The 21,945-nt window shown below is 44.1% G+C and overlaps 2 protein-coding genes across 5 annotated transcripts in view; one reads left to right on the top strand and one right to left on the bottom strand.

Annotated features, from left to right (window-relative positions):
- Positions 1–1,797, top strand: part of SMAP1 (small ArfGAP 1) — a 91,477-nt gene extending 89,680 nt beyond the window's left edge. For all 4 annotated transcript variants that reach the window (XM_063152970.1, XM_063152968.1, XM_063152969.1 and 1 more), the window contains one exon: positions 816–1,797. In XM_063152970.1, the coding sequence (XP_063009040.1) occupies positions 816–950 (135 nt within the window). In that variant the 3' untranslated portion in view covers positions 951–1,797. The remainder of the gene's footprint in view (positions 1–815) is intronic.
- B3GAT2 (beta-1,3-glucuronyltransferase 2) lies at positions 1,525–21,123 on the bottom strand. Its single transcript, XM_063152972.1, has 4 exons — positions 20,536–21,123; positions 9,370–9,514; positions 2,493–2,641; positions 1,525–2,355 (listed from the first exon to the last, which is right to left on the bottom strand). The coding sequence occupies exons 1-4, from the start codon at positions 21,073–21,075 to the stop codon at positions 2,269–2,271; spliced, it is 921 nt and encodes a 306-aa protein (XP_063009042.1). The 5' UTR covers positions 21,076–21,123; the 3' UTR covers positions 1,525–2,268.
- Between the last annotated feature and the right edge of the window lie 822 nt (positions 21,124–21,945).

The following is a 21,945-nucleotide window of genomic DNA, read 5'->3' as shown; positions in this document are numbered from 1 at the left end:
GTTCATTGGCTTTGATTATTAATTGCTCCAAATGCTCTTTTGCTCCTAAACTCATTTTGACATTGAGCATTTAAAACTACAGTGACTAGATATTTGTAAAGACTACAAATAGTTTTGCAGCAGCTCTGAAGTGAATGTGCTGAATTTTGAATTCTTTCCCACCTTTAACTAGATGTTAAATTCATCTGAATTTAATTTCATCTGGATTATATTACTTGTTTTTTAAGGAATTACAGTATCTTGGGTAGATTTTTTAGTGAAGATGGTTGGATAATACTCAAGTTTATAAATCCACCTCATACCTCATTCTTTGTTGATTGTCACCTAAATGGACAATTTCTGTAAAAACTGATGTAGTCAAGATTATGAAATATCCAAAGAAATGTTGCTGGAAAAAAAAATCTGGAAATGCAAGTGCAGACAAGACTATATTACTGGCTTTGCTGTTTATTTACTGCAATTACTACAGTTTTGTTCATTAGCTTTGAAACTGTGAAAGCAAACTTTTACCAACCAGCCACACTGGCCACCTCCTTCACATGCTGTCAGTTCTCATGTGACACATACACCAGGTGCTGCAGCCCATCAGCTGATGTATGTTGGTGGTTGAAGGGCTCCAGAAAAGCTGATAGTATGAGAAAAAGCTTAGAAACTTAGATAATCTGAGTTAATATTTTTATTTAATGAGAAATATTTTTAGGGAAATGTGCTTGTAACCGGGTGGCTGGTTGGAGGCAGGACTGTTTTTGACTAGCAGCATGCTGTGTTTCAGTGCCATTGCTAACCAGGCTCGTGTGTGTGTGTGTGCTTTGCAGATGAATCAGCAAATGGCTGGAATGAACCTCAGCAGTTCCAGCAACGTGATGGGCTTTGGGCAGCCCCCCAGCACAGCCGCAGGATGGACTGGAAGCTCCTCTGGCCAGACTCTCAGCACACAACTGTGGAAATGAAAGTTGCAATAGAAATCTTTCCCAGAACAGCCACCTAACATTCCTTGTTTAAATACATTTACTTTTGCTGTTCCTTCCATGTACATATATATTCTTTTTCTTTTTCCCCAGCTGTTCAGATTAAGGATATAACTGACTGACCGTGTTGTGGTCTATATTGATTTAAATTTGATGTAGTGAAAAGCAGATCAAATATATTTATACATCATTGGATGCATTTTCATACAATGCATATGATTTCATAGACCATATTAAGAAGCTGCTTAACCACATACTGATTTTTTTTCCCTCAAAATTCTAGATCAAATGTTTGCATATAAGGGATGTAGCTATCATGTTAGTAATATTCAAAAATATGAACCCCAACCCCCCAAAATCACCCAGTAATCCTGTAGAAGGTACTGTATGAACAAATGTTTAATCATATATAAATAGAATGTAAATGTATCACTGAGCAATGTTTTCTAGTGTATCAAACAAATTTTGTTTCATCATACATTTCACTGTGATGTTGTTATGGTGTGCATAACAGGGAATGTGGTTATTGAAAGAAAGATAAACCTGGATGTTACTGTAGTTCTACAAATCAATAGTTTATTCTTCTAAAGATGAGCATTTGATGCATTTGAGTTTCCTGTGGTAAAGTCTCTGACCTGGCTCAGGAGGCAAGCACACAGTGTTAAAAGAGAACTGACAGCACAATATGCATTCAAGGTAACTCAGTGTGAACAGATATATTTTGTCTTGCAGACAAATCCAGGTTTATGACAGTGATTGTGTTTACATTTTATGGTGCCTCGTAATGATAAAATGTTATTTCCCTATATTAAAAGGATAAATCCATAAATGATTGTGGGTATTTTATTTCATTATTGTATGACCTGTTTGACTGCTACTTCTAATGAAGTAAAACGTGCAGTTTGGAGGATCCATTTATACAGATATTTAGACCAACAGTTTGTGAGTTAAAATCAGTTTATAATTACACCATTAAGCTGGATAAATACAAAAGTAGATACATAAATAATAATTTTGAAAATACTCCATTGCAGCCATGTTTATGTATGTGGAAACAGCGTTAAAACAAAGGTAAGTGTCAGTTTATTAAGCTGAGAGTTCAGAAATGCATGCAGACAAGTTAGAACAAAGCACACCCACTTGATTTGCTTGTTGGAGTCTCTGAAAGCTTCCTTTTGTTTCCACAGAAGTCTGTCAGGTCTCAGGCAGCAGCAGCAGCAGCAGATGACCGTAGCTGTCGGAAGCGGAGCACGTGCTGGTGCGTCCATGGTCCTGCTCTTGCCGTGGGCCTGTCCCCCTGTCATACCTCAATGTTCACTGTGTCCAGGTGGTACTTTGGCTCGTTAGCTAGGTTCACTTTCTCTGTTCGGGTGTGCCATACAAGAACCTGGAAAACACCATGTGTGTCAATAAAGTCATCTACAGAGATGAAAGCTTCTCACAAAGTACAAACTACCATGTGTGTCAGTAAAGTCATCTGAAGAGATGACACGACAACTTTTCAAAAAGTGTGGCAATCGGTACCTTTGTGCAGTTGTTTGCTTTTGGCTCCAGTTCCTCCACTGTTGTTATCTGTTTCAGAAAATCAGATTCTTGCATTCCTGGTTGAGAACCACGACGCTTGAATACGGCTTTGGGATGCGACAGGATCACTTGAAGACTCACAGCAAATCCTTGGAGAGAGGGAGACAGGGAAAAAGGTTGAGAAAAACCTTTAAGCCTTACATTTTTGTGCAGTTATGCGTAGAAATCTCTCATGTTCTTTTTAAAAATGTGTTAATTTGATTATGTGGATAGGTAATATTTGGTAGGTTTGTACATCCTCCATTATATTGTTTTGTTTTGGTTTGCCCTTAAGATATGATCAGATTTTTTTTAATTGCACCATATTTTCAACATGTTAAATCTTAATTTCCCATCATGTAGGTAGTATATGCTTTCTTGTCTGAAAAGTCAGGTATTGCTAGAACTTTGGGTTATTCTTCCTTTCTACTTTTAATTAAGAAATAAAGCTCAATTATAAGTAAAATAAAATGTATGAAATTTATACTGTACAAACCATTCTACACTTCAAGGTGAGAGTCAAGAAAAAAGGTTAAAACATGTTACAACTGTAATATTTAGATAGCTTTAGCCTGTAGATTTTTAACAGCCTTGCTGAGGAAAGACAAGTCATACTAATGCTCTGCCTTGGGAATGACTTTCAGCACCAGGGGTCTGCCAGGCAGTCTCAGCAGGTCTCAGCGTGGCACAGCATTTATTCAGGATTTATTCAGTGTACACACCTCTCTGCAGTGCTTTTCTCTACTAACATGCACCAGGTTCCTTGAAGGGAGACTGCAAACTGAGAAATCACTGCTTTGAACAAACTCATCTTCTCTGAAGGAGCTACCATGAATATGTAATTTACCATTATTTTATAGAACTCTCCCATTTTCCTCCAGCAATGCTCAGTCATATGTATGCTTCTTTAACTATGACTCAAAAACTCAACTGATAGATTTGTAAAGAAAAATTACATTTGTAACTAACTCCTTTTGTCTGACTGCCAAGCCTACCAGAGAAATCCTTTCTTCATAATTTCAGAGTGGTTCCAGCTGTCCCTTTATGACACAAATAGTAACACTTTTGACATCAATTCTGGAAAACTCCAAAAACATTTAATTCTAGAGCCACTATTAAAATTTTATGAGTTTAAAATTGAGCATAACTTTCTATAACTTAATGTAATTCTGACCCTCTTTTAATAGAAATGTCTTGTTGCTGTATTTTCCTTGAAAGTATCTGTGACTTTTATGGGAGCCTTTTGAAGAGGAAAATGTAAGGAAGTAATTACTACATCATCATGTAAAGAAAGGCACACTGAAACCACTTTATCATGGTCTTGCTTGTAGGAAGCAAAAGGAGACACCAGGAATTTGTTTTGTTTTCAGTAGGATTTGGACCCTGATGGATGTAAACAGGTCCCAGTTCACTGATGGACACAGAAAACATTTATACACTATATCTTGGATGTAGCTTTATACATCCTGTCCTGCCTGAGGTAGAGAATAGGTGTCTGCATGGACAGGGTCTGCATGGATCCACACCCTGATGTGCAGTCTTGCTTCTCACTCCTTGTAGCCTGGCCATGATGGAGCACAAGGTGGGCTCTATCCCAGTGCTCTTGGTAGCCAAAGGTAATCATTTGGGAAGAGCTGAGGGTGAGAGTTTAAACTCCCTCAGCTACAGACAGTATGTACAGCCAGCTTGCTGCATCTTGAAGGGTGACCAGAGACTGTACTGATGAACAAAACAGTCTGCTTCAGTTTATAGGGTTTGGTTAGGTTTTGTTGGCCTTTTTTCCTCACATAAAACAAACAATAAATTTTGGATGCAGCTGGGCTTTAATAATTTTGGGCTCAAAAAACAAAGTAAATGGGAAGGCATTTTTTGAACCCTAATCAGCTGTGGGAGCTGCTCTTTCTTTTTAAATATATTTAAGATTCAAGCTACCCATGCATAAAGAAGAAAATGAAGTAAACACCAAAATTAGTGTCCTAGATTTTAGTGCACAGAAATAATCTCACTCTAAGCAGAAGAGATGCAGATTTTCTGCTGTTTATCTTTACAGTGTCAGTGGGGCTCCCAGGACCCATAGCCTATACTTATCCATACATTATTTTCTCGTAACTTCTTTTGCTGCAAGGCTTGTTCCTCTGTTGAGAAAATTGCATTGATTTCTGAGGGTGGATTTCTCCTACATACAGATGTTCAAGCATGTGACATGTGCCCTTGCTACCATGCTATTGCAAATTGTCATTTTGAGGCTGCTGTGAAAACTACTGGTGCCATCAAGTAAAAGTTAAATTATAAACTGAGTGTTGCAGGTGGCAAGGATGTGGGCTACTGTGCACTGGCTGGCCTAAGGTTTGTTTCCTTGGTCAGGGTCCATGCAGTCTTTGTTAAAAGAATCCAATAAAGCAGCAACTTTAGGAGGTAGAATAATCCAAGGAGACTTATCTCTTGGCTCTCTAGTTCTTTAGCTCTGCTTTATAACAGCTTTATTTTCACATGTATGACACTTTGTAAGATGGATTTGAGAGCAAACCACTTTCTAATGACAACTTTAAGTTGACTTTGTCAGAGGTGTCATTTTGGTGTCAAAAATAGAAGAGACAGCTCAGTTTTGACCAGACTGGCACTAATTATTTCTCTCAGTAGATAATGATCCTGTGCTAATAGATGAAAAGACACTGTTGTTTTGAATTCTGTCACTAAATGAGATTTATCTGGGACTACTGTCTCCAGTGTAGCATAACTGAACAGTACTTACATGCATACAGTTATTTTACTTAGTCATTATTCCTGCAAGGTCATACTGGGCTTAACTTCACATGAAATGCCACAAGACAATTTCACAGCTGGAGTTTGAAGAGGTGTTTCGAGGGTTTTTTGGTGTATAATGCAAGGTTATAAATTAACTCTAATTGGCTGAAGGGCCACCTAGATAGGAATTAATTTGTTGGAGGACAAGATACCTGGGAGACAGCAGATATTACATCTGTTCTTTCAATGTAAGCTGTTTCCGTTAATTCACACCTTGACTTGTGTTAGACCAATGGCTTCTGTTAAAAGGCAGAACTATTTTTCTTCATCATTCAAGTTAAGCTTCAGCCAGGGTTTAAAGATGTTGTTGCTATGGTTAATGCCATTGCTTCCTGGATGTTCTAGGCAGGACAGTAGCTGAAGGCAAGCTAGAAACTTGAGTGTTTATCATTTCTGGAGTGTATAAATGCTAATGCTCAGCACTGATGTTAGAACAGATGTGCTGGCTTCCACATAGATCAAGGTCCCACCTTTGGCTTGGACTCTGTGGCTTTCAAGTTCTGTTCTCCCTGTGGTGTACATTTTGGCTTGCAGTAAGGCAGAGATGTCTAACCAGGAGGTTTTGTAGTTAGTGTCAAAGGCATCTGCTGATTAATTCACCATGAAAGAGGCACTTGATTATAAGCTTAATGCTTAAAACAGTATTTATCCTTGGATGGGAGGGGAGGTTGGTGTTTTGTTCTGGTTTTGGTGGGAGGTTTTGAGTGCTGGCTGCCATACCACTTAAGTTTTTTTGTTTGTGAATTCCAGCAGTGGCTCTTTCAGATTCAGTCAAAATATGCCATGTTTTGCAGTGCCATGAATAGACTGGCATTTTGCTTAGGGAACCCTAAGAAATATGAGATGTACTGAAGATCTCATGACTATAGCAAAGTGTTAATAAAATACAGTATAAAAAGGTGGTTGCTCAGGCCCTAGCAGAGGTGCCTGGGGCACAGTGGATGAGCTCTGGACCCAAAGTCCAAAATCTGCTGGCCCGGTGTTTTACAGTCACATATTAATCTCTATGACTGAAGTGGCTCCTGGAATGCTAATGCAAAGCAAGCATCTGCCTTCTTGAACAGCCTTCACATTAGGAGAATCACAATCTAACATTTTTCTTGAGTGATCCAGAATTCTGGCAGTAAGGAACAGGCCAGAAGTAAAACAACATTTAATATAGAAGACTTGAATTCAGATCCATACTAAATAACACAGGTTTTGCTTTCCACCTTCTCTCTCACTTTTCTTCCCCAAGGGTAAGCAAGTCTGTGTCAAACTCTAGACCCCCCTCGATTAAAAACTGATGCCAAACTTTGGAAATACCAGAACTAATTCATATGGTGTGTTGGTTGCCAGGCAAGAAGCAAGAGAGAAAACAACTCCTTTGCTTTCTGAATCCAGTTTAACATTGGAGAACAGCAGTATCAGCCACAAATTTCTCAAAATAAATAACCAGTGTTTAATGAACTGACCTAATATGATTGCCATGAGCAAGTGTGTTGCGAAGAATCTGGGGAGGTTGGCCAGCTAGGGTCACTGAGCTGAGCCTGATGAAATCAGCAGGACCTGAATTTGGCCTTGTATTTTGCTGTCTAGAATAAGAATTTTATGTGCTTAAAGTCAAGGATGTGCTTCCTCTGAACAGCCACAAGTTAAATTGGTGATCCCAAATCTTTTAAGCCATCACTCTGTTCATACCCAGCCTCATGATCAAATCTTGTGAAAATCACTGTGAAAGATGGTTCACTAAACCAAATGAAGCCTCCTTACCGTGCACTGGGACACGAGCACAGAAAACATTACCTGGAGACCACTGATACAGCTCCATATCAGTATTACTGTATGCACCATCCTGTTTGCATGGCAGTATTTTTGACAGAGATTCTTGATCTTCCTTATGTGCCACATTCAGTATAACCTAAGTTTCTTATATATGGAAAAATGCCAGCAATGGACTAAACATGGACTTAGGTTTGGTAGCAAGTCCCTGGAAGTCTGTTGGAGAGTCAGGAGAGAAGGGCAAGAGAAGGAAACTGCATGTTGACACACATCCTGTAGCCTGCTCCTGCTCAGACACCTATGGAGTTCTGGATTTGCAGTTCTGTTCTCTTTATGCCCTGACACTGTATCCCTGAGGGGAATGAAGATGAAAATTTCACATCATTTTTTAGCAGTCTAAACTGCATCCATTTCTTTCCTTGCTGAAATTAAAAATGAAATTCAATTTCTTCAGTATTTTTGAAGACTGAAAAAGTCTCATGCAAAAGTTCTCATGCAAAATAATAACTCTTTATTTGTGGTTGTGCATTAACTTCCTGTATTCTAAAAGTTTTGGGGGTTTTTTGTCTGTGATCCTCCCTTACATGACTTTGGTCAAAGCACAAGCAGGGAATGCTCCTAATGGACCTGCTTTTCCCTCATGCCAGTGATTTAGCCAGCATCTGCAAGGTAAACAGCTTAAGAACTTCCCATGTATATCTTCATGTCTAGGTTAGAGTCCCTTGGCTGATGTTTTGTAATGGCTTTCTGCCTGTAGCTGATGAATTATGGACCATGCTCTCACCTTTATAATGCCATCAGTAATCCCTTCTGGAGTCCAGTATCAATGTGTATCTCTAAATCCACAGGGACTGTTCAGCTGCACAGCTGCAGTCCCTAACACGCTGCATGGTTTCAGGCTTTGCCCCTGAGGAATGCCTTTATGTGAACACCCAAACACTTATTTTTATGCCAGGTCATACTGTTGAATTGAAATGCCTCTACAGTGCAGAAAAATTCACCTGATAACCTTTTTGTCTTTGAGGTGATAACCATAAAGGAGCAACCATTAGTGATCCTTTATTTACTCTTTTTAACCAGTTGGACTGTAAATACTGTACATATTTTTATCAATAATTTCAATTATCATAACATTACTCTGTTAAGATGAGAAAGAACTGTACACTGTCCTTTTCCCTCTCTCAAAACATTGGGGTGTCGGGATAAAAAAAAGTGGCTATTTGTACCCTATTCTTGCTCTTGTGTTGCGATCTTAGTGTAAATCGCCCATACCTTCTCAGTGATTTCTCATGGACAGCTCCTCACAGCACTGACTCCTCCACAGCACAGCCAACAAACTCCAACTCTCTCCACAGCACAACTAACAACCTCCATCTCTCTTCTCACCCAGCTAACCCACTCTTCTATGGCACTCATCCTTATTGGACACAGCTGTGGCCTGTTAAGGGCAGGCCTGTTCCTAATCTGTGGTGATTAGTACAGCTGCAACTCCTCAGGTGTGAACCTACCTTCTGCACTATTCTCTTACATTCTATCCCTGCACACCCTTGTATTCCTACTTTTCCCTCCTGAGTACAGAAGAGGTCCAAGTGCAAATACCATATAATTTGCTGGGAAACCAGCTTCTGCTGTATCAGAAATTGGACCTGTGACCAGTGGTGATTCATGTGGCAGTTGTGAGTGTATACAAAAGACAGTCTAAGCATGGACTGTCAGCAAGACAGAGCTGTGTGGTGTGCAAACTTCACTGCAGAAGATTGATTAGATTCATTTTGAAGCTTTTCTGCCTTCTTCTACCAGGCAACAGCTGTCAGTGATTTTTCCCCTAAGCCCAGTGTTTCAAACTATATCCATCTACAGTTATCACTGTCATTCCAAATAACCAATGCAACATGAATAATTTCATGATAAAGTAGCATTTTACAATATGAGGTCTAAAAGGGTCTGCATTTATGCTGCCTGGTTTAGATTGATGACAAAATGACAGGCAGAGACTCCTTGCAAGAATTGCTAGGATGAATTAATACACAATTAACTTGTTTCAGACAGACAATTTATACAGCATAAAAGCCAAGTTGCCACATAAAAATAAAAACAAATTAAAGTAAGTTCAGATACCACCAAGCAGCAAATTAATTAGACAAGATGTACAAGCTTAGACTTCCAGGATAGTTAGTGCCAAAGGGCTGCACACTCTGCTAGCACTTCAGAAGTGTAAGAAGCTGCTGAAATTGTGAAATGGAAGCATTGATGTACCACGAGCGAGCCTCACCTGCCATGTCGATGGCAAAGGGCCTGTCAGCTCTCCAGCCCGTGTACCAGCCGACCACCTTGCCGTTCTCCACCACGGGGCGCTCGTAGCGCCGGCCGCCCACCAGCCCCACGGGCCACACGGACACCTTGCGCGTCGTCCGCATCTGCAAGAGCCAGCACAGCATCACTGCCCGCCCACAGCCTGGCACAGCTCCCTGCCAGGGCTGTGCCTCCCACAGCACTCAGCACCACCGGCAGTTCAAAGGCAATTCTGGCTTACACACCGCAGCCCAAGAGCTGCGTCTGCCCACCCATTTTCTGTGAAATCTCCAGCTCTGTATCCATAGGCATCTCAATTCTACTTTAAATACCTTATTTATACCAAGAGTTTTTAAAGCTGTGTAAAAACAGGGTTTTGTTCTTGTTTGGGTTTTCAAAGGTGTAGTAGATCTTTTTTATCTGCAAGACTGCAGCACTTGGCTTATGTCTACAGATAGCTGAGATACTGTAGAAACCCAGTGAGAGAAAATATAATAATAATGATTAATACACACTTCACTAGGACAAGTACAAGTAGTTTGGGACTTGTTAAAAATGCATTGAATAGAGGAAATGATGACACACAACTCTTTCCTACTGCAGCAGACCTGAGATGCAGCTCAGATCTATTAAGGATTCATGAAAAAAGATTGCTAAGGTTTTTTAACTTCTGTATTTTCCTTTAAAAAGCTCTGCTAAATTTCTGAAAAGGACAAAAAGCAGGCCAGGTAGGATGCTTATTATCACCAGCAGCAGTTTTTCCTAGTGATATAAATTAACTAAATGCAAAACTGGAAGTGTGATCCTTATCTAGCATAGAAGAAGCCATAGGTATGAAAAAAATGACTAGCAAGAATTGTCCATGACTGGGAGTCACTTCAAGAAGGGCATTGAAGTGCTAGGGCATGTCCAGAGAAGGGCAGCAAAACTGGGGAAGGGTGTAGAAAAAAGAGTCCTAGAAGGAGCAGCTGAGGGAGCTAGGGGTGCTTAGCCTGGAGGAAAGCAGGCTCAGACCTTATCACTCCTCAACTGTCTGAAAGCAGGGTGGAGCCAGGTGGGGGTCAGCTTCTGCTCCCAGGTAACATTAGGAAGAGCCTCAGGTTGTGCAAGAGAAGGTTCAGGTTGGCATCAGGAAAAAATTCTTGCCTGAACAGGTTGTCAGGCATTGGAATGGGCTGCCCAGAGAAATGATGAAGTGGCCATCCCTGGAAGTGTTCAATAAACTGGATATGACACTTAGTGCTATGGTTTAATTGATGTGGTATTCAGGCAAAGGCTGGACTCAATCTTGGAGGTCTTTTCTAACAGTAAAGATTACGAGTCTGATTCAGTGAGTTCAGATAACTGGTTCAGTGCTCCATTTTCTCCAGTAAACAGGAGATAATATGGCACAAACCCCGACACACTGCTCCCCGTGGGAAAATCAGACAGTCTGGCGTGAGAACTCGAGCAAGCGAGGGCACCGACACAGCAACCTGCACAACTTAACCACGCTGGTTCAAAAGCCACTGTTTTAACACTGTGCTCTGAATGTGGTTCTATTGAAACAAGTATTCAACTATTGCAGTGTAATGTGGGCTTAATTTGATCTATTCTAAAAACAGACTCGTCTTTTGTTGTAATTGAAACTTATTCCTTTGGGAAAGGTTATCCCTTTTTCCTTCCAAGCACTCTTCTCAGCAAAAACAAACACAGTTTTACATATTTGTAACTGCAGTCCCCTATCGATAGATGCTGAAGTAAAAGACAACCTTGGTTAAATATTAAACACTTCCCTCTCTCTCTGCCAAGGTGAAAGATTTATCATGCATATCATCAAGACTCACAGTAGTCAACACCAGAAAAAAACAAAGACATCACGTCAGGGTGGTTCACATTTCTAAGCTAGAAACATTAGCAGATTCTTAGAACTTTCACATAAAGTGTATAATACATATTTAAAAATCCACAAAAATGTAGGCACACGCAGAAGAGAGAAATGTACCTTCTCTCCCTCCAATTATTTATCTTCAGATTTGCTTATCAAAAATTCCTTTCTTTCACCCTAAGAACTGTTGCAACAAGCTAGAGCACCTCACTCAGTAGCAGCAGCCCATAGTGCATAAGAGCAGGGTATGTATTCAGCTGGCAATATAGGGAATTCTCATGATAAGGATTCTCTCCAAGCCATTGCCTGGTTAATTGCCAGTGAGAGGCTGCCATGAATCTTTCTAAGGTTATTGATAAATGTATTTACCTGCAACTGTACTCCCTGCTTATGTTTAGCTTTCCAATCTCTTCCACTCCTCTGTGTAGGAAATGCAAAGTTAGCAATTCACTATTTGGGTATGGACATCAAGCAAAACTTCAACTCATGAAGATCTTTTAGCTCTGGTTTTAATGACACATCTCTTTTTCTTATTTTGTTAATAGCACATGGATATTAACATATCAGACATGGACCTAGGGAATCATCCTGTTTGGCATGTCTACACAGCACCATCGAGCTACATTCACCCAACTGTGCTACACCAGTAAATACCACAGGATAAACACACATGGTGCCATTAACACCTCCTGGAGGCTGTGGATACCTGAACCAATTATTAGTGTTCAGAATTGCAGTACTTTGGCCATCCTGTGCCAACCGTCTGTACCTAAACTCAAGATGCCACAAGACAAGGGCAGGCATTCTCTGACTGCAGGAGAGTGGCCAGAGCACAGTGCACCCATGCCCTGCCTGTGGGCACAGTAAAAGTTTGGGCAGCTGTACTGCAAAATGAGCCAGGTTACACAGGACTTCTGAACTGGGTCAATAGTGGCCTCAGCATCTATGCTGGCAGAACCAGATGGATTTACATTAATAACCCATGATACACAGTGTTTTGGAAAAGCTTGTCAATGAAGAGTATCTCACTGACCTCATAAAACCAGCATAAAATGACCCAAGAAGTTTTAAACTAATAATCTTGGGTCAATCTCAGTGTCTGTGAGTTATGTCAGTAAAGCCACCACATGTCAGATGCAAGTCACCCCTTACAGGGCTCCTACTTCTGTCCTTGGGTGACTTTATTCTTACAGGTTATGTTTCTGAAGAATGAAATAAGCAGGTGTCAAGAATACAGCAATTCCTTTAAGTAAAAGCTGAAAGAGCACATCTAGACCAGTATTTATGCTAATTCTGAAATACCTCACAGCCTTGGGATATGCTAGGCAGATGAAAGTAGGAATATTTCGTTTAATCTTCTGAGAATAACATTACTGCAGTTAACATACTGATATGTGAAGGCTGTATTTATGTATGATGGGGGAAAAGCTATTATTTGGATTAAAAGGCCAGCTTGCACCTGGAATTTTATGCTGCTAATCATCAGGACACAAAAAAGTGATTCAAAAACGTGTTAAATCTGAATACCTTTAGTGCCGTGGGTTAAACAACTGCCAAAAATCCTAGGACTTACAGCTTCCTAAATGACTGTTCTATCTGTCATTGTAATGACAGCAGTAGCACAAGCTGTGTTAACACTCAGCACTGAAAGTCCTGGTAGCTTACAGAATGGTATTCATCTTTCTTACACTTCACTCTCTGCAAGTCAAGCAGCTGCTCTGTCCCAGTTAGACTTGTGTAGTTAACGAGCAGAGAGGAGCCCACTGGCAGGATTCATCCCGCCCCGCTTGGACAGCTCTCTCACGGGAGAAGAGCTTTTGTCCTCTGTTCACTTTTTGAAAGGGGGTCTTGGACATAGGAGGAGAGTGATATACTGGGTGGGGAAGATGGTAGAGCAAACCTCAATGAAGTAGGAGGGGGAGGAGAACTGGGAAGAAGTGGGCAAGAAAATGACCGGAGAGATGAGTAACAACTGACCAAAGAAATGCCAGTGAGGTGATGGGCATACAGCAGTAAATACAGTAACAACAGAGTAATCACTGAAGAATAGCAAGAGAAATGCAGGAAATTGAGCTGAGCAATAAAAGGCAGCGATAAAAGCATTGCTATATTTAGCACCTCATTAGTCAATCAAAAAAAGCTGCTTAATGGGATGCGCTGGACTGATGGATAGGGAAGATACCAAGCCAGTAACAAAATATAAAAGCCCAAGGGGAATGAAGGTAAATGACAGAGAAAAGGAAACATGGCTGTACTTCCTACAGTGAAAATGCTTCCAGACTGGAACAACCATCCTGCTGTTTTTGCAGCATGATGTCAATGTGTTTCTGTTTGGGATTCACAGCTCTCTGCAAGGGCAAACCTGCTGCCACACTTCATAAACTTTTTTCCCCCTGTCATTTCAACCCCTGTGTAATTTGTGATCTGTCCTGGTCAGGCTACGGGTTCACATCCATGCTGAGCGTCCTACCCCACACCCCTGCCCATCCCACTGATACTCCAGCAGATTTCTGTGCCAAATTCTGATTTATTACTACCAAAGACAGGCTCTAGAGCTCCTTTGCTACAACAATTCCTGAGTTAAAGCAGAAGCACAGCCAGGTTCCCTGTCAGTTCTCACACAGTTCTCTGCATCACTCATAGGCCATTTAAAGACAAATTCTGCTCAACAAAACTTATCTGAGAGCCCTATGGCTCAGCCAGACAGCTCAGCCTGACGCCGTGCCTGTTTGCTGAGGCTTTGGACAAAGCTCCTGCCCCCACTTACCATCATTTCAAAGGAGGCACCAAGGCATAGAAAACCTGTGCCAGTGGCTTTTGTGTTCAGGGACTAGGATGCTTAGGGGTTAGGAACTTCAAAAGATAAGTTTGTTGTTGGCAAATTTGACTGTGAAGGGTATTCTCCATGGGAATGCTTGTAGAAGGGATCTACAAATAAAAAAATTTCATTCCTTGATGTAGCCCCCTCTGCAGTTCTCACAGGTGATCTGCTTCACCATCCTCCCTGCTAGAAACCTTTCTTTCCAAGCATCTGCTTGAAACCTCCTCTGCTGATTTGTACACAATCTACATTGCAGAGGGAGGATAGCTTAGTTCACCCTTTTCTCCAGCAACATTTTATATATAAGGTACATGACTAATTTTCTAAATTATACCAGCATCCTTGGGCACAAATGTCAATATTGCTTCCCTGCAGAAGAAAACTGTACCAAATTTAACTAAAGCAGTTTGCAGCCAATTTCTGTGGACTGGGCCAACTTCCAAAACATTTGCTACTCGTTTTACTTCTGGGCCCTTCTATTTACTGGTTGCCTCATTCTACTCCCTATCATTCTGCTGGGTTGTGTTCACTGTACCTCTGAAGAGCTGCTGACCCCATGTAATTAATTTCCCAGCAACAGTATCAGTTTCACAGGTAAAACTACTGCTGCCAGTGCAGAAACAGAGAGTACTGGGTAACCAAGCAAAAACCTGTTTCAAATAGCCTTTTTTTTTTCTTTTTGGTCACTGTTTCCTCTCATTTTTAAGCTGTTTCATTCTCTGCCAGTCTTTTCTAATCCAGCCTCTTTAGCATAGGTATTACATGTCTATGAGGAAGAAAAATGTCAGTGTACATTTAAAACCTGTCATGTACTCCTAAATCATTTATATATTAGAAAGGTATTTAATGCACTGCTAACTCATATTTGGATCACTTTTTATCCTGAAGAAAATAACTAATGACTGCCAGCTAATATTTAATTCTGTCTAGACTACTGAATGTTATTTTTAAGACTATTATAAAAATCTGATTTTTCCAACCAGCTCCTAGAGATACAAAAAAAGATTTTCATGTTTTCAAAGGTAAGGAGATTCACTTATACTACTTTTAAATCTTTTGCATAAATATATCTATTAAAAAATACACAGAAGTTGGCTTAATACAGTGTATAAAAATTAGGACAGTTATATAAGTGTTATTGAAGGAACACTAACCCTTCCCTAGTCAAAGCTGGAATAAATAGTAAATTTATTTTTAATTTTAAATTTACCTCTTCTATAATGCATTTTTTGAGTTCCCCTCAAAATATTTTATAAAGATGATCACAGGAAAACTGAAGCCCGTGTGACATGCAATGCCTGCAAGTATTTTTGTTCTATTTTTAATAACAAGGAATACTTTTTTTAGGCTACTGAAATGGCTGTTAAAAGCCATTAGAATATCTGCCACCTTCATACACACCTTTTGAGAGGGAAGGACAGGGACACAAGAAAATTCTTTCAGTTTGAATCTGTGGCTCTTTGAATCTTGAGCTACCTGTAAAGATTAACTCAACCTGGGAAGAGCAGGATGAGCTCTGTCCTCTCACACCTCCTTTCCAGCTTCAACTCTACCATCATATTCAGGGCACTCTTGTGCAGGAACAGCTACAGCAAATTGAATTCTGGCCCACAGCTCAGTGGGCACTAGGACTAACTGCTAAGCTGCTGAGGTTTGGGTTGGGTTTCTTTACCCCTTAGAAATCACAATTAGTGCTGTGATCTACTCTGAATTCCACACTGCAAGGCTGTATCCACATCACACCTTAGAATGTGAATTCCTCTAAGGAGACCCAGTCTGCAAATCCTCTGTTTGCACTCAGACAGGACAGTGGAATGTGCCACACTTTGCATGGTCTAAGTATCCATCAAACATTGCCAAGAAATTCTGGCATTGATGACCAGAAACCTGGGGGTGGCAGGGAGGGGGAACGTGGTTTTAGATATGAGCATTTTAATTTCAAACATATCTCAGTTTAGGGGTCTGAACAGAAAACAAACAAAAGTGTCAGAAATAACCTAGATCAGAATCTCTAAAACTCAGTGTGTTTTTGAATGCAGCAAGCTCACTTTCAGACAGATACTGAAGACTTTTACTCCTCTTCTTGTACCCCTCATGCTGCTCACCCCTCACCTTCAAAGGATTCAGGGCAGTCTGCACAATCAACAGCAGAGTGGATCTCCAACACCAATTCCTCCAAATTTGCACACATATCCAAACATTGACCATGGAAGTGATGGCCTTTGGCCAGCTACTCAACACATGGAAAGAGCAGAGAGAATGCCTGAGACACAGAAACACAGGAATTCTGTGAAGAGTTAGGGGACGTGGAACTTAGTTGTCAATCTTCACTTCCCAGTCCTTAGGTTAATCCTGTTTTTAAAATCTCTGTGTGAAGGTGGAATGCCAGTATTATCCAAGTTTTTTTCCCTCTGGAAGTTTAAAATGTGAAATCAGCAGTTGCTAGGCATCAGTCACAATATTACAATAACTTGCATTCAGGAATAAGATGAAGCACAAACGCACCAGAAACTATAAGAATCACTCCAAAATGAACAGCGTGTGGTAAAAAATAGAAGCTATGGTGAGTCATGCAGAAACATTTGTAAAACATCTTAAATATAACAGTTGGAATTTCAGGCCTCTCAGTGGCTTTTTTATGAATGCAGGCTGACTTTTAACATAACAGGTATTTTCAGAAAGCAGACTTGTTTTTGATGGAGAGATGCACAAGGACACCTCCAAATGAACAGATCATACCTGAACAGAAGATACATAAATTATTTCTGAGGTTTCAATCCCAAAACAATAAATAACAAAATGCAATATGCCAGAAACACAGGCATTAAAGTAAAAGCATGATTTTTCACCTGACCACCACTACACTCTCAAGCAGAAAGAGTTGGGAATAACTTAAATGCCACACGCCTCTACTCCTGGAAATATTTCTTCATCATTGCTGCATCCTTTTCAGTACTCTAAAGAATTTCACAATCATTGAACAGGTTGATTCCTTCCCTGCAGCCTTTCCATGGAAGGTGAACCTTTCCTAACAAAATGCCAACTGGCCCAATGCTGTGGCAGCAGAAAGACAAACGAGGCTCTCCACCTTATTCTAGAAAGGACAACTAAACCTGTTTAGACCCTGCCCAGTTCAACTTTGAGGACATGGTTTCACCAGTCAAAAACTGACCTGTCCACCCACATACCATCATAGGTCTTTGGAAAAAAGATAACTATAAACAGCAGCCAAGGGTTCCATTTTTACTACAGAAGGTGGCATTTTCCAGACTGCTGTAAGCTGGGGTTGTTTTCTGATTTCCATGAAACACACTTAGCCTAGGTCTACTGGGCCCAGCTCATGCCACATCAAATGTAAAATACTCATTGCTATAAGTACCAGGCAGAAGTACTTTGGACAGAGATTAGAATTTCTTCATCAAAAGCTCTCAGAAGTATCCCATGGCATTCCATGTCAAAGCATGCTCCTTTTTGATCATGGCCTCATGGTTTATACACTAAAGCTCACAGGAAAGCCTTTGCTGATCTTGCTTTGTTAAAAGGCTCCATCTCCTGTAAGGACACCGGGGAAATCCACAGCAAAGGAGCTTCCTTAAACCCAGTCCTCAAGGATGTGCAGTTCCCTTGCTCGCCTTCTGCTCCGCAGTCCTGCTTGTTTGACCTCTGAGCAAAACATTTCCCTAACACAAATGTTCCTCTCCTGCTGGCTTTACAGTCTAACCAGCCTTGCTTCCCATCTCCCTGGGGCCCCACTGCTGCCCCTGGAGCCAGCTCTGACCCAGCAGCAAGCCATCACAAAAGGACAGACCTGTGTCCCACAAAGCAGCAGATGCACACTGCACACACCTGCCTGCACACAGTGCTGCTGGCACTGGGGGCCTGCACACCCCTGTGTGACAGTGACATGCTGAAAGTCACACAGCCACACAGGATGCTGCTTGGATGAGAGCTCAGAGCTCCTGTCTCATCCTACATTTAAACTTCTCCCTCTTAGTGAGCAGACTGCATTTTATCAGACCTCCTTAGGGAAAGCAACTGCTGGTCTGGAGAATTGTTCCTGGCAGGGAAACAAACTGAAAAAAACTTCCTCTCAGGTATAGTTACCACCATTTTCATAACAGGAATTACTACCAGATTTCATCTGCAAACAATGCATTCTGAAGCTGTTCTCTTCATGCTTGGAGAAGACAAGTATAATTTACGTTCATAAATCAATCAATTCCTGAAGGGCAGATCAGGATTTACCACAGAGCTGTCAAGCCAGAATCCATGAATACATAGATTTTCTTTTATCGAGTCAAGAAGCGACCCGCCCTCTAGCAGTGCCTCGACTGCAAAATCAGGCTCCTGGCTCGCTCTAAATGCAACCTCCCACACGTAAAGGCGCCTCCCGTTGGCAAAACCTGCCAATGGACCCTGCCAGGGCGGGAAGGCATTCCCCATGTCAGTGCCAGTGCCTCCCGGGGACCTGCCAACAGCTCCTCAGTGACCCCAAAACAGCCACAGCAACTCACGGTGGCAACTGAAGCAAAAGCTCCTTCTCTGCTCTGGTAACTGAGCGCTCCCAGCTCCCCATTTCTCAGGGAAAACCATTCAAGCATGTGTGCCTGCCTGCGAACACAAGGCTCAGAACAAACAGCCCTTTCCCAGCAGCTCAGTGCCGGGGAAAGGGAAGCCTTAGGGTTGCAGAGGTTCATGCTGGAGGTTACAATCCTCGTTAGCAAGAGGAAACACAGGTTGCCTGTTGTGCTTGCAGTTCTCAAGGTTAACCCTTCAGACAGCTTTATCCCTTCATTTTCCTGCACTTCCCAGCTAATTAGAGAGGTGATTTGTACCTTTCTGTTTCATAATTCACAGCAATTAGTACAATAATGATAGAAATTTTAAAAGAATAAATGTGACCAGACTCCTTTTCAATAGCTGTGGAGCACTCAAGAGAAACGCCAGCTGATACTGTTCCATTCGCTTGTCCCTAACGTTGGTACTCAACAACAAAAAAACCCAAAAAACCCAAACAAACAGTAGATATTTGCCAAATATCTTTTGTCCCACATTTCTCATTGTGCCAAAGTGTATTTTCTGTTTTTGTTAACAGACTCCCTAAGATTCAGTCAAATTAACCTTATTTCTACAAATACACGTGAGCACTCCTGTAACATCAAAGACGGGTATGTGAAATTACTCTGCATTATAATGCACTGAGCACAGCTATGAGAATTTTTAAAAAATCAATTGCAACAAAGGTTTAGCCTCGAGGCAAAGGTCCTTAAATTAGCAGCTTCAATGCTGAAAGCCAAATGTGCAAAAGAAGTAGGGCATCCCTGCTGAATGGGGAGCCTGCACCTGCCCACACCCTGGAAATGGAAAGGGATGCATTGCGAACCCAAACACAAACGACCGTAATCATTTCTAACCAGCTTTCCCTAAGGAGTTGCATGTGCCTCACATTTCCGTGTACCACGTTTAACTCACTGACTGTGCAACACGCGGGGAAGGGCACGGCTGCAGCCAGCGGCAGGGAGGGGGGCTCACCTCGACCGACAGTCCTGTCCACCGGCAGGACACACGGACACAGCGCGCCTCAAGTCCTCCGCTGCCAACTTACTTTGCTGCTTCCCTCCCGCATTTCCCTGCCAAGGTTACTCTCCCAGCTGTCACAGAAGATGTACATGATCTTTCTTCTACTGTTTTATGTCCACTTCTTAAACACCCTCCTTCCTGCCAGGGGGAGCCCAGAAAGAAATCTGGATATCCTCTGCCCCGAGCGCTTGCCAGTTCCCACCAAAATGACACAAAGCCCTTCACCAAGGGGAGGCAATGAAGACAAAACTAGGTCCTTTCACAAAAGAGACTCCTGAAAGGGCGTTCAGTCGTTATACAAGCGATTTGCTGCTTTTAAGAGCGAAAGGCTTCAAAAGGCAGCTCCAATGAAGAAGCCTGCTCTGGCTTAATTCATTAGCGCCAATGAAAAAACTGTGAAGGATGGCGGCTCCTGATGCGAGTTTGCCCTACAGGGAGAGGGATGAAGCCTGAAAATAACAAAACAAGTCGCACTTTTCAACACAGTTTTGACAATACACACAGGATCCCTTATATAAACCTTAAACTTGCCTCGCTCGGCAGCAAAGTGAGAAAACAGCAGTAAAAAGTTGGGGGAGTATGGACAGGAGGGACAAGAAACTTAAAACCAGGAGAGCGGCGGTCACACAGCGGCAGCCGCGGGGAGCCCGGGTGAGGGACGGGCACAGCGAGGTCTCCGGGCGGGGAGCGGGCTCCACTCCCCCCTAATCGGAGCTTTTGGATAACGGAGACCGAGTTCGCCGCAAAGCGGGGATGGGGAGCAGCCCGGCGCGGGAGCGTGGGAGGGGGAACGGCAGGAGCCAGAGGAGCGGCGGGGAGCGGGGATGGGGACGCGGCGGAGCGTGGCGGCCGAGCGCGCCCCCCTGTCCCGCACGCACCTCCTGGAACAGCTCCAGGCTGTAGGTGTTGTCGTCGTCGGCGAAGAAGAGCACGCCGGGCTGCGGGGGCGGCAGGTGCTGGTGCCGCTGCCGCAGCCAGGCCAGGCCGGCGTTGCGCTGCTCGGTGGCGCGGGGCAGCCCCGGGCGCTTGTAGCGGCGCGGCGTGGGGACGTGCAGGTGCGTGCAGGGCAGCCCGGCGCCCGCCACGAAGCGGGTCACCAGCTCGCTGCGCGCCGCCGCGTCCTCCACCAGGATCCAGTGGAGCCGCGACACCTGCCGGAAGGTGTTGGCCAGGCGGGTGAGCTCGGCCTTCTGCACCGGGCGGCTGTAGGTGGGCGTGATGGCATAGATGGTGGGCAGCGCGGCCTCGGGCCGCCGCCGCGGGGTGGGAGGCCGCGCCCCGCCGCTACCGCCCTCGGCCCCGCCGCGGGGGGACAGCGCGGGCAGCGGCGCCCGGCTGCTGTCGATGTCCAGCACGATGATGACGATGAGCACCCAGGGCAGCAGCAGGAGGAAGCGGCTGAAGAGCAGGGACTTCATGCTGCCCCCGGCGCCCTCCCGCCGCGCCGCCGCTCAGCGCCGCCCCATAGACGGGCGCGGCGGGGCTGCCCCAGCGCGCTGCTCCGCGGGGCGCCCGGGCGGCGGCGGCGGCGGCCGGGGCGGGGGGCAGGCGCTCACTCCCTCCCTCCTTCCTTCCCTCCCGGCGGGGCGGGTCGGGTCCGGGAGCCCCGCGGTGCCTGCGGGGCAGCAGCCGGCCCGGCTCCTGCCGCTCCTCTATTCCAGCGGCCGCTCTTCCTCCTCCTCCTCTTCCTCCTCCCGCTTCGCCCTCAGCATCGCCGGACAGGGGCTCGGCGGGGGGCTCTGGGGAGACGCTCCTTCTCCTCCGCTTCCCCGGGCGGCTCTGGCGGAGCGCGGGGGCGGGGAGGGGAGGGCGGGCAGGCGGCAGGCAGGGAGGCAGGCAGGCAGGCAGGGAGGGAGGCAGGCAGGCAGGGAGGGTCCCCGCGGGCGGGGGCTCCCGCCCCGCCCCGCCCCGGCTGCCGGCCGCGGGCAGGAGCAGCGGCTCGGGGAGCTCCGCGCTCGGCGTCCGCGGGGACCGGGACTGGGTGGCCGCGGGGTGCTGCTTCTCTCCCCTCTCTCCGCGGCGGGCGACAACTTCGGCCGGTGGCCGGGACGCCTTACCCGGGCCAGCGCCGGCTGCCGACGAGCAGGGCAGGGCGGGCGGACGGGTCCGTGCCCGAGCACTCACCCCTCGGAGAGGCGGAGAGCCGCTCGCTTCCTCTCTGCTTCGGTTTGTTTTTTGGGTTTTTCCCTACGCCGGCCGAAGTAAGAAGTTGTAAATAAGGCGGCGGTTTGCCGCAGCTCCCCCCGGTGCCCGGCAGTCGCTGTCGCCTCCCGCACCGCCCGCGCTCC

This window comes from Melospiza melodia, chromosome 3 (assembly GCF_035770615.1).
Source record: "Melospiza melodia melodia isolate bMelMel2 chromosome 3, bMelMel2.pri, whole genome shotgun sequence".
NCBI classification, from domain to species: Eukaryota; Metazoa; Chordata; class Aves; order Passeriformes; family Passerellidae; genus Melospiza; species Melospiza melodia.
This window is presented reverse-complemented; position numbering and strand designations above follow the sequence as displayed.